Below are 17380 nucleotides of genomic sequence, written 5' to 3' on the forward strand. Positions count from 1 at the left end.
TTTATAATTCAAAATTTTATTTTAACATGGTTGGCAGTGATTTTATGATGCTGGCATTACTTTTAATCAGAATTATTTATTCAGCTTTATAGACAATCAGCTGTAATATCATCAACATAAAAAAAAACAAAAAAAACATGAATAATCAACACTCCTGGACACATAATAAACTATTTGAAGAAAAAAATGTCTTTCTATAGCTTGGTGTTACTTAAAATTTCACAACTTAGTCCCGCTGTCCACATATGTGGACATACATTTTTAGTAAAACTATTTTCTCTAGAAACGTTTTATATATATATATATATATATATATATATATATATATATATATATATATATATATATATATATATATTATTTTTATTTTTTATTTTTTTGGTTACTTGACCCTTAATAGTCCCTGGTTTCTGGTCTCCTGTGTTCGGATGTATTTGAGTGAAACTGAATGGAGTATAAAGTGTAGTGTGACCAGGGCTTAATTCAGTGACCACAAATTCCTGAAAGGTGGAGCTATTATGGCCTTGTGGGTGAGAAAGAGTCCGGCCAGGGTTATGTTACTGTTCTTTTGCCCTCCCTCCCCTTGGTTTATTTTCCTCTCTCTATAATATCTAAAAGTACATAAATAAATAAATGAAAAGTGAAATAAAATAAAGTGTGACAGAAGTTAGCAAAACTGCTGAAATCGCTTACAGCACCTTTAAATGAACCTAGAGTGCTTTACATCCACAGTGTGAACCATAACGTATTCAGCATTTCTCCCAAGATGGTCTCAGTTTGGTTCGTTTTAGAGAGTTCTGAGGTCATTTGTAGCATTCACGTATTAGCCCAAATGTTTACCAATCACTCCGTACACCTGAAACAAACTTTCCATCTCAGGCTTTGAGTTCCACATATGAACACCAGTGCAGTAAGTCTCTTTCTCAACTTCCTGCTGCAGGGCTGTCTTTTTGAATGCAGTATGTCCTCTTTCATCTTCACCCATTAATGTGCTCTTGATCTTGCTAAACAAAGAGCTTCACAGCCATGAAGAAGCAGCTCTGCACAGGGTCAGTGTGACCATTATAGAGGGATAGTGACCATCAATTACTGCCCTGCTCAAAAGAGGGGGCTCATCTGAGAGGCAGTTCAAAGTACTAGGGGCTGGTTCCCCTCACATTAACAAGAATGAATTAGTTTGGTGGAAGGTAACATTTGCTCATTAGCGTTTGCTGTAGGTGAAACACTAGGCCTGTCCTTGGAGTAATTAGGCAGACAAATGAATTTTGCTAAGACTTTTTCCACACCTGCTCCGACTGTAAAGCAGTGTTTTCCTTTTAAGTGCAGCAAAGGCCTGTCACAGGCCTAAATCATCACAGCCGATAGTCTCTCTTATTTTTATTTCCTCTTTCCAATATTTTGTTTTTTCAACATTGAAAGTCTGATGTAAATAAATAAATAAATAATGCTTTCTCTGGTTACACCTTGTTGTAAAGTAACTAACTTCTGCCATTATTTCTGCGGTAGGCAAATCACTCTCTGATAAATTTGGGAATATAAAAAAACAGTTCTTGTTCAGAGTTAGTTCCATTTTTTTTTTTTTTTTTTTTTTTTAAGGGATAGTTCACCCAAAAATGGAAATTCTCTCATCAGTTACTCACCCTCATGCCATCCCAGATGTGTATGACTTACTTTTTTCAGCAGAACACAAATGAAGATTTTTTTTTAGGAATATATCAGCTTTATAGGTTCATACAATGCAAGTGAATGGTGACCAGACCTTTGTAGCCCCAAAAATCACATAAAGGAAACATAGAATTAATCTATAAGACTCCTGTGTTTAAATCCAAAACTTCAGAAGCGATATAACAGTTGTGGGTGCAAAACAGATCAAAATTTAAGGCATTTTTTTTTTTTTTTTTTTTACTCAAAAGTCAGATTGGATTCTTACCAAATTATAGAACATCAGACCATATCTTCACCCTACATACCCTGATTGACAAATACACCCAAATACAACCAAAACAAAACCAAAATATTTGCTTGCTTTGTAAATTTCCAGAAGGCCTTTGGCATTAAGGTCTACTGTCTAAACTTATAGAAATGTATATCGGGGGAAAACATACAACATAATAAAAACAAACAAATGGAAATAAACAAACAGATTTCTTCACTCAAGGTGTGAGACAGGGCTGCTCTCTATCACTGACCCTCTTCAATATATACATTAATGAACTGGCAAAACTACAAGAACAGTCAGCAGCACCTGGCCTCACACTGTATGACTCTGACATAAAGTTCCTGCTGTTCACAGATGATCTGCTCCTGCTGTCTCCAAAAGAAGAGGGTCTACAGCAGAACCTAGACATCTTGCACAAGTTCTGTCAGACCTGGCCCCTGACTACTAACCATAACAAAACTAAAATATTAACATTCCGTAACATACCCAGATGTCAGGGAATAAGACCCAATTTCACCCTTGGTATGACCAAAATTGAACATGCCACAAACTACACATATCTTGGGTTGAAATATGTGAAACTAAAAACCCAATTAAAACCCTGCATGCAGAGTTTTGTAAGAGTATCCTCAGAGTCCAAAGGAACACATCAAACAATGCATGCAGGGTGGAATTAGGCCAATATGCTCTACTGATTCGCATTGAGAATCGAGCTATCAAATTTTGGAAACTTCCAAAAATGAGTGACCCTGACTCTTATAATTTTAAAGCCCTTAAAAACCATGAAATTAATATTGAAAAATGTCCCCACATTCAGATGGCGCTGAAGCTGCAAAAATAGACTAACACAACTTACATGACTAACAACAGTCTGCCTGAGGACACTGACACCCTCATCCACAAAATTCACCCTAACCAAATTATTAAATCACAAAAAGAAAATTATCTGACTTATTGGACTGAAACAACAAAAAAAAAAAAAAAAAAAAATAAACTTAAATGTTATTTGGCCCTAAACAGAAAATATACAACAGCAGAATATCTGAACACAGTGAAAGACTGCAAATTAAGAAATATAATTACATGGTACAGACTGAGCAATCCCACTCAGGCTATAGAGACGGGCAGATATTGACAGAATTGGCTGCCCAGAGAGAGCAGAATATGCCCATACTGTAGCCAAGGAGATGTAGAGAGAAAGCAACACTTCCTGACCATTTGCCCTAACTATATGGCAATTCTGAAATATATATATATATACCAAATTTGAAACAATTTGCCCTGACTTCAGAAAGTTGGACTATAATACACAAGTTTTGTATTTATTAGGTGAAAGAAGGGATTGAATTTTACTAGTGGCATGTTACATTGATGCCTGCCACAAAAAGAGGGAGGAGTTGACCAATCAGTGATGTACCCACAAATACCCACCCACACACCCACCCACCCACACACACACACACACACACACACACACACACACACAAAATCATTTTATAAATTGTTCTCATCTGTTCAAAATTCATTGTAAACTTTGCAAATGTTTTGGCAATAGATTGTAACATTTGTCATGCCAATAAAGCACATTTGAATTGAATTGAGAGAGAGAGAGAGAGAGAGAGAGAGACAGAGAGAGAGAGAGAGAGAGAGAGAGAGAGAGAGAGAGGAGGCACTATTTTGATAGGAGTCATGGTGCAGACACTCTGGCATTTGGCCTGGATGTTTTGGGAAAATTAACTGGGAAAAAATTATATGTGGATTGAGATAAGATTAGGATTTCTATTAGAACTTTGAATTAGACTTGATCAGAAGAGCAAAGCCACTGGCCTGAACACATTATTAGCATTTGAACTAGGAACGGAAAAACATATTCCTGTGGGTGTGACAATTTCATCCATCAACAAAAAGGACACTCAAAATGCCAGAATTCGGCCTCCAAATCTCCTCTGCCTTGCTCCATGTCCAGTCAAACTTCTGTCTGATATTTCTTCATTGGATAGTGGTGTTATCTGACAGATACACAGAGCTACACAGAGGTGTGTGGACCGACTGCCTGCTGCTTCCTTTGTTGTTTTTAATGGGGTCTTCACAGCAGGCAGCCATAGAACATTTGTGTTGGCACCCCCATTCTCTGCCTCTATTTTCACTAGGCACTTCATTTCACAGACTGCTTTCTCAGACGGGCATCTTAGATAGTGGTCAACCACAATATGGGTTTTTCAGTGGCCAATACTGATATCTATCTCAATATAAATGACCAAAGTTCAGCCATGAAACTCTGTGTGGCGCAAGCTTTGAGGTTCTTTGAACTTGTTAACTGTTGAACATGTGACATGTTAAGCCATTTGGCTTGCATGGTGTAGCTGATTGTTCCATTGACATGTAATCTGGTAGCCAATCAACTTGTGTCTTTCTCTTTGTGTAATTGCTGCAAGAGTTTTTTTTTTTTTTTTTTTTTTTCAGAAACCTTCTCCACCCCAGCTTTACTGGTCTAGATCTGCTACATCATATACATTGTTTGTAATGTCTATTTGTGCAGCAGCATGTCATACATGCTCGCTGCAGCATGTCTTGCATTTTCTTTAATTGTGCAGCAGCATGTCCATATGCTTAACTCAGTATGTCTGCGTATGTTCTAGCAGTAGCAAGTCTCCGTACTTGCTCTGCAGCAGCAGCAGCGTAGCAGATCTAGTCCACCGAGACCAAATATCCTATCAATATGTCATACCCACATTAACATGCTAAATCTTTCCAAGAGCTGCCATGACTGAAATGCTGATAAACATAATACAATTTAACAACAGCAAGTCAGATGTACATAAAATGTATAATGTACAACAAACACTTATTTTATGCAATATTTATTCAAATTTGACAATATTTATTCAAATTAAACAGAAAGTTTTTACTATCCAAGGAACCAACACATGGAAAAGTTCACATTTCTGTTAACCCTTTCCAGCCGGAGCGTTCAAATTTGGGAACAATTATTCCCATGGTTCCTGTCTCAATATCTTCGCCATCCAATCACCGATTTTATTTCTGAAAACTGCCAGATACTCATGACAATATAAGCTAAAAGCACATATGATTGGTTAAGGGGTTACTGGGCGTGAATAATAAATGTATCGTCATCATCGTCAACCTCCATTTGCCTGGGCGGAGCCAGAGAGGATAACCCGGGAGATTACCTCCAGTGTTGGATTTACTGCTTCAAATTGAAAACTGAGGCGATCTTTCGAGGTAAGACAAGTTATTTAACATGTGTTGTCAATATTGTCTATTGAAAGTCAAAACTTTTTAGTTGCGAAGCATTTATTTGTAGGAGTAACGCTAGTTATGAAATGACATGAACGTCGGCGTTCATCGGACAGGCAGCTAGCCTCTATTTTTAAGCAAATTTCTGTGAAACTTGTTAAATAAACATTAGCTACCAATACTATGTACATTTTTAGCTAAATATCAATACATTTTTTTTGGCCAATTTTGTTGCTTGTGGAAGATAGTCAAACCTTTTTAGTTGCGAAGCATTTATTTGCGCTAGCTATTTATTTTTATTTATTTTTTTCTGGAAAAAAACGTGACCGTCATCGGCGAGCCTCTTCTTTTTATATAAACGTTTTTTTTTTTTTTTTGGCAGTTTCTGTGAAACTTGCTAAATAAACATTAACTAGCAATACTATGTACATTTTTAACTAAATATCAATAACTTTTTTTTGCCAATTTTGTCGCTTGTGTAAAATCTGCCTGAAGTAATGTGAGGCAGAGAGCAGACGCTGTTCAGACCTTTTTTTTTTTTTTTTTGACGCTGTTCAGACCTGCCTGGAAATTGGCCTGCTAGTTAGATATGTTATCTAGCTTGTTGATTTTCCCATGTAATAAAAAAAATGGTAGATATCTTTCTATAATTTAGCAGATAGCCTTACCAATCCATCACACAGACATGATTTTAGATTGTGTGTAGCTTCCTGTTCACAAGGAAAATGTGAAAGGGCTGTCTGCAGTTGGACGTTCTGGTTAGTCTGCAAGCCTTTGGTGACTATTCAGTGTATGGATTTGTGAAGAACACACTGCTGGCTACCAATTGTGTACATTTTTTCTGTTGTAGAGATGGAAAGATTATGGTTCCCTGCATTTGAGGGCATGAGCACACAGGAGGAAGATCTGCTGGACCAGGAACTACTGCAGGAAGACCCGGACCATGAGGAGATGGAGGATGAGATGGAACCTGATCCCCAGCCAAGACCATCAACTGGGTATGTATGAATGTGTATGTATTGTTTGTTTCCATTTCTCATATGAGTGATACTCACAGTAACACTAACACTGTTACTCTCATTATTTTGGGTATGGTTAGCCATTCTCACACAGGTCCCAAGTCGACTAGAAAGCATAAATGCTTCCCTGACTCTGTTTCTTATCCCTCGTACTCTGACATCGATTCACAGGCACCAAAACCTCTCCCATTTAAGCCTAGATGTCCATTCGGTATTGACTTAGGTAGCGTGCGTCAGGCTGTGCGGTCAACCTCCAGTATGATGTTGCGAGAAATTGACTTTTTCATGCTGTTTTTTACTCAGGCTGTAGTTGCTGAGATATGCAGCTTTACAAACTGTCAGGGGTGGGAGCTCGTCCTAAACTGTCCGTCATATTCCAGCTACCAAGGAGCTTGGATGGAGGTGACCCCTGATGAATTTTTCAAATTTCTTGGGTTGCTCATTTACATGGGGTTTTCAATTCTCCCTGATTCCCATCGTCATTGGGGAACCAAGTCACTTCAGGGCTCATGGGTGAAGGGATTTATGTCGTGTGACCGCTACAAGGCTCTTTTAGTAGTTCTACATGTTGTAGACCCTACCACAGAGGATAATCAGGATTGCCTTAGGAAGTTACGTTATCTTATGGACCACCTCAAACAAAAATGCCAGCAGCTCTTTCAGCCTAACCAAAATCTTGCAATAGATGAACGTATGGTCAAGTCTAAAGCTCAGTCAGGATTTAAACAATACATGAAGGGCAAGCCTACTCGGTGGGGTTTTAAATTAGGGGTAATTGCAACATCAGACTCGGGGTATACTCTTGACTTTAATGTTTACACAGGTAGTCATGATGGGCGTGTCACTGACTTGGCCACCAAAGTAGTTGAATCGTTACTGCAGCCATTCAAAGACCAGGGCCACAATGTTTGGTTTGACAACTTTTACACATCCCCAGCTCTTATGGTTAAGTTGTTAGAAATGGGAACTAATGCCTGTGGGACATGCAGGGTGAATCGTAAACTGTTTCCTGCAGAATTTAAACACATCAAAAGATGGGAACGCAAGACAGCTCGTGGGGATATGAGGTGGTGTAGGATTGAGGGGAATATACTTGTAATTCAGTAGAAGGACACGCGTGCAGTTACATGCCTCTCCAATTTCCACAATGCAAATGGCTCAACCGAAATTACTAGGTTTGTATAAAATGATGGCGACTGGACAGAAGAAGTAGCCCTCCAGCCCACTGTCATCAGCGATTATAACAAAAACATGGGCAGTGTTGACAGGTCAGACTAAATGATAAAATCTTACGACGTCCTACAAAAAACTCAGAAGTGGTGGAAGACTCTTTTTTTTTTTTCACTTCATAGACATTGCCGTCATCAATAGTTTCATATTGTTTAAGGAATGGCAACACATTCATGCGGCACCAGGGGATGAGCGTAGACCGGTGAACTTAACCCAGATAGATTTCAGAGAAAACCTGTCTTGTCAGCTGGGAGGTATTGATATTCACGCAAGTTTCCCTTTGCATACACTAAAGCCTGTAGTCCCTCCTTCATCATCACTCCACACAGCCCATGTCCCTAAATTTGAAGAGTCCTCTAAGAGATGTTGGCTATGCTATCGGAAAAGTAGGACTGAAAATAAAACTAAAGTAGCTTGTTGCGTGCCGGATTGTAATGGCAAAAGACTTTGCTTGTTCGCGATAGGAACTGTTTTCAGTCTTGGCACTTAGCTGAGTGTGACCAGTTTCGCGAAGAGGCCTAGGTTGGGCTGTGTTTACTGGTGTTGTCCTCCCCCTCTCCTCTTTTCTCCCTCTCTTCTCTCCACAAGTATTGCAGTTGTTGAGTATTTATGAATTTATATATATTCTGTTCCTGCACTCTTTATTAAAAATGTATTTACTGTAGATAGTTAGAAAGTTTGATTTTGTATGTTTTGCTGTGTAATTCGTATGTAATTCTAATGTTCAAATTAAATAAAGTGTGTGTTTTATTGAACACATAAAATGTATATTTCAGTGTTTGTGTCCTTCAGTTTCAGATGCAATCTCAATTTATTATTACAGGTGCTCAAAAGGAGTATTTGAGGAGTGGTCATATGAAATGTATCTTAACATTCTAAAAAAAAATTGTATTCCGTTTTCCCACTAATCACTAGAATGGTCGTAACTTTTAAACAACAGATTATATTTCTAATCTGTCTGCTATTCTACATTGCCCACAAAATTATGTATATTTCATACACTCTAAGTTTCCCTCTAGCTTGTGATTAAAATGGTTGAAAATGCAGTTGTCTGATGAAGTATGGTGGCCGGAGAAGATTATTGTAAAAATTGCTGTGTGAAATCTTATTGATAAAGGATGATTAGCCTTAAATAATTATACATATATTTATATAATTTGAAAGCCCTAGTTCTTCTCTTCAATATGGTATATACAGTTCAGGTGTGTGATGTTATTTGAATATGAATGTAATATGAAAATGGATATGAATATCATATTCTGGCACAGAATGGAATTTTTGGAATTTTGGGCTCAGGCTTTAAAGGGTTAATTGGCCAAGTGAATATGGTTATAAGCCAATAATCTCAAAATTGCCAAATATCAGCCGATTAATCGGCCTGGCAGATTTATTGGTCTGTCATTTCTCTTAAATGGATCTTTAAATGTATCTTCAAGAGTAGAGTGTAATATCAAAAACACATTCCTTTAAAGGAATAGTTTATGCAAAAATGAAAGTCTACCATTTAATCACCCTCATGTTGTTCCAGTTATATGTTTCATGATGTTTTTTTCTTCTGTGAAAACACTGAATGAGAAGTTTAGCAATATGTCTGAGCTGCTCTCATCCATAAAAATAAAGTTGATGGGGACCAGGGAGTTTCAAGCTCCAAAAAGGACAAAAAGCACCATAAAAAGCATCATAAAATCAGTCCATATTATTGTGTGCTATATTCCAAGTCTTCTGAAGACATATGATAGCTTTGTGTAAGGAAAAGACAGAAATTTAGGTAGTTATTCATTGAAATTCCTGCCTTAAAATCTAGCTTGACAGCTGTGGTCAACATTTACTTTCATTGTATGAAAAGTTCAGCTTGAACATTCTGATTGTGTTCCTCAGAAGACTAAACCAGTTTAGAAAAACATGAGGGTGAATAAATCATAAACTGTTGGGGTGAGCTATTCCTTTTACTTCAGATTTTCATTTTCCCTATATTTTTTTACAAACAAAGAGACACTTTAATTTCTCAGATTTATTATTCATTAGCTTGGCATTGTTTCAAGGTGAGGCCCTCACTAACCCCAACACCTGTATGAACTCCCTATACCTTTGTACTTCTTTCTGTCCTCTTCTTCTGTCTGTTTTATTTTAATATGCTTCAGTAGAGGTCTAGAATGTTCTGGATGCTGGAATGTGGAAAAGCTTCTCTGTTTATGTGGTGGAAAATGTTACTCATGAAGATGGTAACCCCACACCTCACTCAAACATCTAGAGATACTTCCTTGTTTACTCATATTGTGAAAGAGCTTTGTGGTCAGTACAGATTTGGAGAAGAAATGCTGCCACCTTAATAACCTAAAAGAGAACAAAATTGCTGAAGATATCATGGAAATGTGACTAATTATAACTGAATAAATAGATGTATGAAGAAATAATTAAGAAAAAGTTCACAAAAGAAAAAGTCTATGAAAAAAAATTAAAATAAAAAAAATAAAACCTAAAAACAAGGAATCTTTGTTTGAAGTCATTTTTAAAACTGCAGATGTGCACATAAAAGTGATGAGAAAAAAAAAAAAAAAGCCTAACCTCAAGGTGTTCATAAGCTTTTAAAACTTTGCAGAGTTCCTGTGCATATTGACGCTTGAGGGTATGCGGACTTACCTGTCTAAAAAGAGCATTAGTGAATAATTTGAATGCATTTTTCATTTTGCACGGTGTGCTGAACAAACAGGAATCTGTGATTAACAGTTTTAATTAGGATTTTAATGTGACAAATTCTGACAGCCTCGCAACATGCCTTAGCTGAATAAATCACACACTGGAGTTTGTCAAGCTGCTGCTAATGGCCGTGGAGCGCTCTCAAACCATGACAAACTGAGACCTGTCAGGACATACCTGCCCCCCTTCCTCCATCTATTTTTCTCTCCTTCTCTCATTCACCCATATTCCCTCCATTTATATTTTCATTTTATTTTATCCCTCAACTCTCTCTCATTTCCTCCCCACCACTCTCTCTCTCTCCTCTTTTCTCCTTCATCCGTCCTGCTGCTCAGCGTACATATGTTGAGGCATATGGCCTGTTGTATTGGTTCTGCGTGCTCTCTCTAATGCTCACCATTTGCTGTCTCTGCCAGGGTGTGGCTAGTGTTAATAGTGGATGTGAACACTATGAATCTCTCTTTAACTCTAATGATAAACAATAAAGAAAGAAAGAAAGAAGTGTAAAGAACAGAAAGAAAGAACTGATAGAAAGAACATATGGAAAGAATGGATGAAATAATGAAAAAATGGCACAAATGAAATGAATGTAAGAACAGATGGAAAGGAGGAAGAAAGAAAGAAAGAAAGAAAATAATTCAAGGAAAAGAAAGAACTAATAGAAAGAACAGACAGAAAGAAAGAAAGAAAGAGAACTGAACAGAAAAAGTGATTGATTTTTAGTATAGGATTTGTAAAGAGTGTTTTTATGTGTATGTCAGCTCATTAAAGGTTTGTTCATTTATTAGTTTGCCAGTTCACTGATGAAGTGGATGGAGGAGTTTGCTTATGGGGGTAAAGTGGGTTTGGGTGAGTCATAGGGAGTTTAAATAAATCAGATGCCCATTGTGTGTGGTCATGATTTGTGCTGGTATTTTTGTTGCTTCAGCATAACACTCTGCATCGACATAGCAGAGAGAAAACTATGAAGTGGTCAGGGTGGTTTTTTCCCCAAAGAAAAATTGATAAATAAAAGGATCTGAAATGCTTTATGTCTATCTTTCATTCCTTCTCTCTCTCCTCAAATAACGCTTTGGTGGCTAGCAGTGTTGACAAATATAAAAAGAAGGCTGCAGTGCCTCTTCAAGTTAGAATAAATAACTTTGACATTTTGAATGGCTTGGGGAGAGTAAACAAGTTCTACAAAGGCGCATGCTTTGGGACGGCGCAGTATTTGATGTCTCTGCCTTTCACATGCGTTCCCAGCCCTCTGTCTGCCGTTGATTAATTTTAGCAAAGACAGATGTAATGAAGTGTTTTTCTGATAGTTGCTATATTAGTTTTTCCTTCTCAGGATATTTCAGCAATAGTAAAAAAGCAGTATGTTATCACAGGTTATACCACGGGTCTGTTGAATGCTTGATTCTGATTGGTTGACGGATGTTCTAAGGTGTGCAACTATTTTTCAAGTAAACGCACAGCTATGAAGTAGTTCCAGGTCTTGACCGCATAACGATTCCATATAATTTCGCCAAATTATTTCAGTTATTTCAAAGAGCCCTACAGGCTACCACAACAAAATAACCAATTAGGACAAAGACATTGGTTAAGTCCATTGGATAAGAATGACAAACAATGTCTATAATATCCTACATTTATTTCAATTTCTATTGAAAAGCATCCTAGGGCTCCCTCTCTCTCTCTCTCTCTCTCTCTCTCTCACACACACACACACACACACACCGTACATGCTACCACAGCAAAATAACTATATAAACAAAGACACTGGTTAAAGTAAATCGGTTAAGAATGTCAAACAATGTCTATAATATCCTACATTTATTTCAATTTTGGTTGAAAAGCGCCTTCGCGGTCCCTCATCTCCCCCGCACTTACACACGCTCACATACATACATACACACAAGCATACACACACACACACACACACACACTCACACACACACATTGAGACTCATGTCGCGACCAACAAATAGAGCCACACTTGATCAATACAACACTTTCTATTATCCGAAATAACTTTTAATATGTGCAACTTTTTATTTTTCAATGTATTTTGCCTTAATAAGCCTCACATAGCTATAGTGGAAAGCACAATGTTACCCCTCCCCTTCTCTTTCGCTCTCACACAAATTCTCTTGGGAGCAAAGTCAGTACACCCATGTGACTCACTGAGATTGTAAACAGTTGTTTAGCCATAGAAAAGCTGTACAAGAATGGCGACACTTGGTGCTGCTGAGAAGTAAACAAACTTACATCTTGGCAATTTGAAGCAATGTAATTCCTGATGAGAGCCACTTTAAACAGGTAATTATACACGCAATCTCTCTCAGTTTCTCTTTTTTTCTCACGCATGCACGCACACACACACACACACACACACACACACACACACTACCTTGTTACTCCAGTGCCGAAAAGCAGCGCTTCCTCCATTGTTAATTCTAAAGTGACGTTTTCAAACAAGCAACGAAGGCTTGAGCTGTATCAAAGCTAGATTCACTTGATCAATTCAACAGTTTCTATATTATCTGAAATATCTGTGGGAAACACCCTCACTCCCCCTCTCTCACACACACGCGGACACACATGGACACACATACATTATACGCATTACACACACACTTGCGAGCGAAAAAAAGAGCCGTCATGTCAGCGTACACCTGCATCTCAGTGGGGTTAAAAACAGTTTTTAAGGTTTACATCGGAGAAGCTATATACAAAAATGGCGACACTTGCTGCTGCTAAGTGCTTAAACTTACGTCTTGGCGATTTTGAAGCGATGTTACTTCTGATGAGAGATGCATCCCAGAAGCGATCTCTCTCAGTTTCTGAGTTTCTCTCCCTCAAAAACAAACTCACACACACATGCATAAACACACTACCTTATTACTCCAATAAGTGCTCCAGTAAAGCAGTGCAAGCCTCGCAATACTCTAAATACTCTAAAGTGACGTTTTCAAACTAGCAATGAAGGATAGGACTGTATTAAAGCAAGATTCTGAATTTGTGGTGAAATAAAGTAGTTCCTCTCACAAGAGTGTTTTAGGGATGAAAACCAGAAAATGTCTTGAGATAAAACCCTGAACAATGTCGTAAGGTGTGGTAACCATGGTGTAAGTGGAATAATTGACTCTGGCCCATTGAATTCTTGAAAAATAATGCACACCCAAGGTGTAACGGTCACTCACCTCAGGTGTGCATTATTTTTCAATAATTCAACTGTCCATCGTCAATTATTCCTTACCTAAAGACTGTGCATTTCCCCTCGCAGTGATTCAGCCCCCTTCTCCCAAACAGATGGGCTTGAATGCATGAGAAACCTTACTGCAACATCAGTTCAATATACTGTACGTACATGCACAGTATACTGTCTATAACAGCTGGGGAGGTATACTTCCCCATTTGTCTTTACTTAGACAACACCTGCTGCATGGACTGAATTCTTTTGTGAATGCATCGCTTGTGTCCATTTAATTTGAAATTGAATATAAAAAATATATCATTGATATGGTTAATACAATTGGTCATTCATTGAGGTCCAGTAAGTTTTAGCATGCACATTTGAGCACCAATGGGTGCTGTGATTGGAACACATCAAGGCCTTACTGAAAGGAAATAAAAAGAGGGGTCATTAGCTGGAATCTGGGGATTCGTTTTCTGTTACACTAGAAGCGACCAAATTACCTTGCCATTTTGTCAGAAGGCATGCTAATGTTGTGTGCAAATGAATATGTGGACCTCTGAAAGCTCTGCATTTGATTGAGAAGAAGAGAATTTCTCTTTTTAGAATGTTAAAAGACATTTTTCTTGCTCGTTTAATGAAGCTCCACTCGTTGCAAGAATAGGCTATTTAAATCCACAAAATCTCAAGGACGTTCCTCATCCACTTCAGTGCAAAGATGTTTTCAGAGACCATCTCCAGACACTGATTTAAAAATTTTTGTGTTTCTCTGTGTGTGCGCGCACAAGTACTGAACATGAATGGCTGTGGTTAAAAGACGCAATTTGTTATGACTTGACTGACTAACTGCATAGAGCCTGTTTCTTGAAGTTTGTCTAATTGGTAAAATTGGTTATTGGTTATTTTTCTGTTTTATTTACATGTTAGCCAAGAAACTTCAGCTAGTCAAAAATGCATCATATGTGTCTCAGTACCCTGTTGAAATACCTGTATTGTTGGTCACTAACATATGGTGTCCCTATATGTATCTTAAATAGCAAGCCTCCCTTGATTAACCAGCTCCATCAGAAATATTTTTTTTTTTGCTGGTGAACAACATGGCTATGCCAACCCGGTTGTACGATAGGTCATAATAATAGTACAAGATAACGAAATCATACAAAATCGTACAAGATGGCTCATTCAAACATTAGGGCTGTGTCAATACAATAAAATATCAATATACTGCAATATTTTTCTCACGATACTGTAGTAATATTTTAGTATGGAAACCCTGAACCGCAAGGTGAAAAAAAAAAAAAGTAGTATTCAGTTCCCTATCGGTCACTCACTCGACGTTGTGTCGATGTAGTGACACTAGGGGTCACTCTTGGGAGCCTGAGGCACCTCTGGTCTTTGATAAAAGGCCAATGAAAATTGGCGAGTGGTATTTGCATGCCACTCCCCTGGACATACGGGTATAAAAGGAGCTGGTATGCAACCACTCATTCAGATTTTCTCTTCAGAGCCGAACGGTCATGCTCATTGAGCTGAATTCCTACTGTTCATTCACCTCTGCTCGATCTGACGGCGCATTTCAGCGGCTTCTCCCTCCTCTGCACTGGTGCACTGCAGAGAACACCCCTGGGTGCTTTGGCAGAAAAAAGAGAGTATATTTTCTGAAAGAGTTTATTTCTCTAAAAGAGTATATTTCTCTAAAAGAGCGGCACACACGGAACATCTATTTAAAGACACGTCTTTTTAAAGATGCCTTTCCGATTGTGTGTTATTCCTGGTTGCGGTCATTACCTCTCAACTTCAGATGGTCATGATCACTGTCTTTCGTGTCTGAGTGCGACCCACATGGAGGCAGTGTTCGTGGATGGTTCATGTTCTCACTGCGAGAACATGACCATGGCAACGTTGCAGTCGCGGCTTGCTTTCATAAGAAAGCAAGCCACCCCAGCGGCTCCCCGCCTCGGCCCTTCTACCTACGGGTTTGAGGCCAGCATGGCTAGCACTGGGGGCGATTTGGGGACCCCAATGGGATCGCTTCCGCCAGGTATCCCCCCGCGGACCTCCCATTCCCCAACATGCTCATCTGTCCCGATCGGGCTTCCGGATGAGTCCGCCGGCTCATCTCACGGCGAGTCTGGCCTCTTGTTCGGAGCCTGCGAAGCTGATGAGCTCTCGAGTGCAGCATCTGAGAGCGGGATTGTCCAGTCAGACACAGAAGCCTCAGCTGGGCTCCCCCCTTCAGGGACAGTTGCCCACTCACAGGCTGATGCAGAGATGATGGACATGCTTTCCCGGGTGGCCATGAGCACCTTTTACTGCCCGGTCCATATTCCTCAGTTCCCCCGCCCTCACTACCCTCGATGGCGGGGCGGCCAGGGGCTATACAGTGATTCCCCCGGTGGATAAGGGACATGTTGTGTGCACATAGGGACTTGGCGCTCTCACACCTCAGCCAACTAGGGCTTTGGGTCAACTGGGAAAAGAGCAAGCTCCTCCCGGTTCAGAGCATCTCTTTCCTCGGTTTGGAGTTGGACTCAGTCTCTTTGACAGTGCGCCTCACAAATGAGTGTGCCCAGTTGGTGCTGGCCTGTTTGAAGGCGTTCAAACAGAAAACAGCGGTTCCACTGAAACTCTTTCAGAGGCTCCTGGGGCATATGGCATCCTCAGCGGTGGCCACCCCGCTCGGGTTGATGTATATGAGACCTCTTCAGCACTGGCTTCAGACTCGAGTCCCGAGATGGGCATTGCGCCGCTGGACACATCACGTGATCATCACGCTGGTCTGTCACCGTCTTTTCAGCCCTTGGACCGACCTCTCATTTCTATTGGCAGGTGTTCCCCTAGAACAGGTCTCCAGGCATGTCGTGGTCACAACAGATGATTCCAAAATGGGCTGGGGCGCTGTTTGCAACAGGCACTTCAAGTCGCTGCAAGCCACTCACATCCCGGGCAACCTCAACACTACAGTGGACGCGCTGTCATGGCAGGTTACCCTCAGGGGAGAGTAGAGATGCCACCCTCAGGTGGTCCAGCTGATTTGGAGTCGATTCGGACAGGCACAGGTGGACCTGTTCGCCTCCCAAGAATCCTCCCACTGCCCACTCTGGTACGCCCTGACCGAGGCCCCCCTCGGCATAGATGCGCTGGCACACAGCTGGCCCCCTGGCCTGCGCAAATATGCGTTTCCCCAAGTAAGCCTACTTGCACAGACTCTGTGCAAGGTCAGAGAGGACGAGGAGCAGATCGTCCTGGCAGCACCCTACTGGCCCACTCGGACGTGGTTCTCGGATATCAAATTCCTCGCGACAGCCAACCCAAACCCCCCCCCCCGGCGAATTCCCCTGAGGAAGAACCTTCTTTCTCAGGGACGGGGCACCCTCTGGCACCCACGACCAGACCTCTGGAATCTCTATGTCTGGCCCCTGGACGGGATGCGGAAGACCTAAGTGGTGTTCTTCCCGACGGGAAGACCCCCAGAGATGCGCAGTCAGATCAGTGCTTTCCTTCCTGCAGGAGTGGTTGGAAGGGTGGGTGTCCCCTTCCACCTTGAAGGTGTACATTGCCACCATAGCAGCACACCACGACACAGTCGATGGTAAGTCCTTCGGGAAACACGACCTGATCATCAGGTTCCTGAGAGGTGCCAGGAGGCTGAATCCCTCCAGACCGCGCCTCGTTCCCTCATGGGACCTCACTGTAGTTCTTCAGGGTCTACAGAGAGCCCCCTTGGAGCCTTTGCAGTCAGCTGAGCTTAAGGCATTCTACTTGAAGACTGCCCTCCTGACTGCGCTCACTTCCATCAAGAGGGTAGGAGACCTGCAAGCATTCTCTGTCAGCAAAACGTGCCTGGAGTTCGGTCCGGGCTACTCTCATGTGATCCTGAGACCCCGACCGGGCTATGTGCCCAAGGTTCCCACGACCCCTTTTAGGGACCAGGTGGTGAACCTGCGAGCACTGCCCCAGGAGTAGGCAGACCCAGCCCTATCGTTGCTGTGTCCGGTGTGCACTTTACGCATCTATTTGGATCGCATGCAGAGCTTTAGGATCTCTGAGCAGCTC

At 40.6% G+C, this 17380-nt stretch overlaps 1 protein-coding gene across 7 annotated transcripts in view; it reads left to right on the forward strand.

Moving 5' to 3' along the window:
* The window catches only part of LOC127449634 (piggyBac transposable element-derived protein 3-like), a 201945-nt gene that overhangs the window by 101990 nt on the left and 82575 nt on the right, over positions 1-17380 (forward strand). For 2 of the 7 annotated variants that reach the window (XM_051713166.1, XM_051713164.1), the window contains exon 4: positions 4403-8141. The exons of 4 other annotated variants lie outside the window; for them this stretch is intronic. In XM_051713166.1, coding sequence (XP_051569126.1) covers positions 6202-7323 — 1122 coding nt within the window. In that variant the 5' untranslated portion in view covers positions 4403-6201 and the 3' untranslated portion in view covers positions 7324-8141. Of the gene's footprint in view, positions 1-4402; positions 8142-17380 lie in introns of those variants that run through there. One more of the 7 variants, XM_051713165.1, reaches the window with a different exon arrangement.

Source organism: Myxocyprinus asiaticus, chromosome 12 (genome assembly GCF_019703515.2).
Source record: "Myxocyprinus asiaticus isolate MX2 ecotype Aquarium Trade chromosome 12, UBuf_Myxa_2, whole genome shotgun sequence".
Taxonomy (NCBI): Eukaryota; Metazoa; Chordata; class Actinopteri; order Cypriniformes; family Catostomidae; genus Myxocyprinus; species Myxocyprinus asiaticus.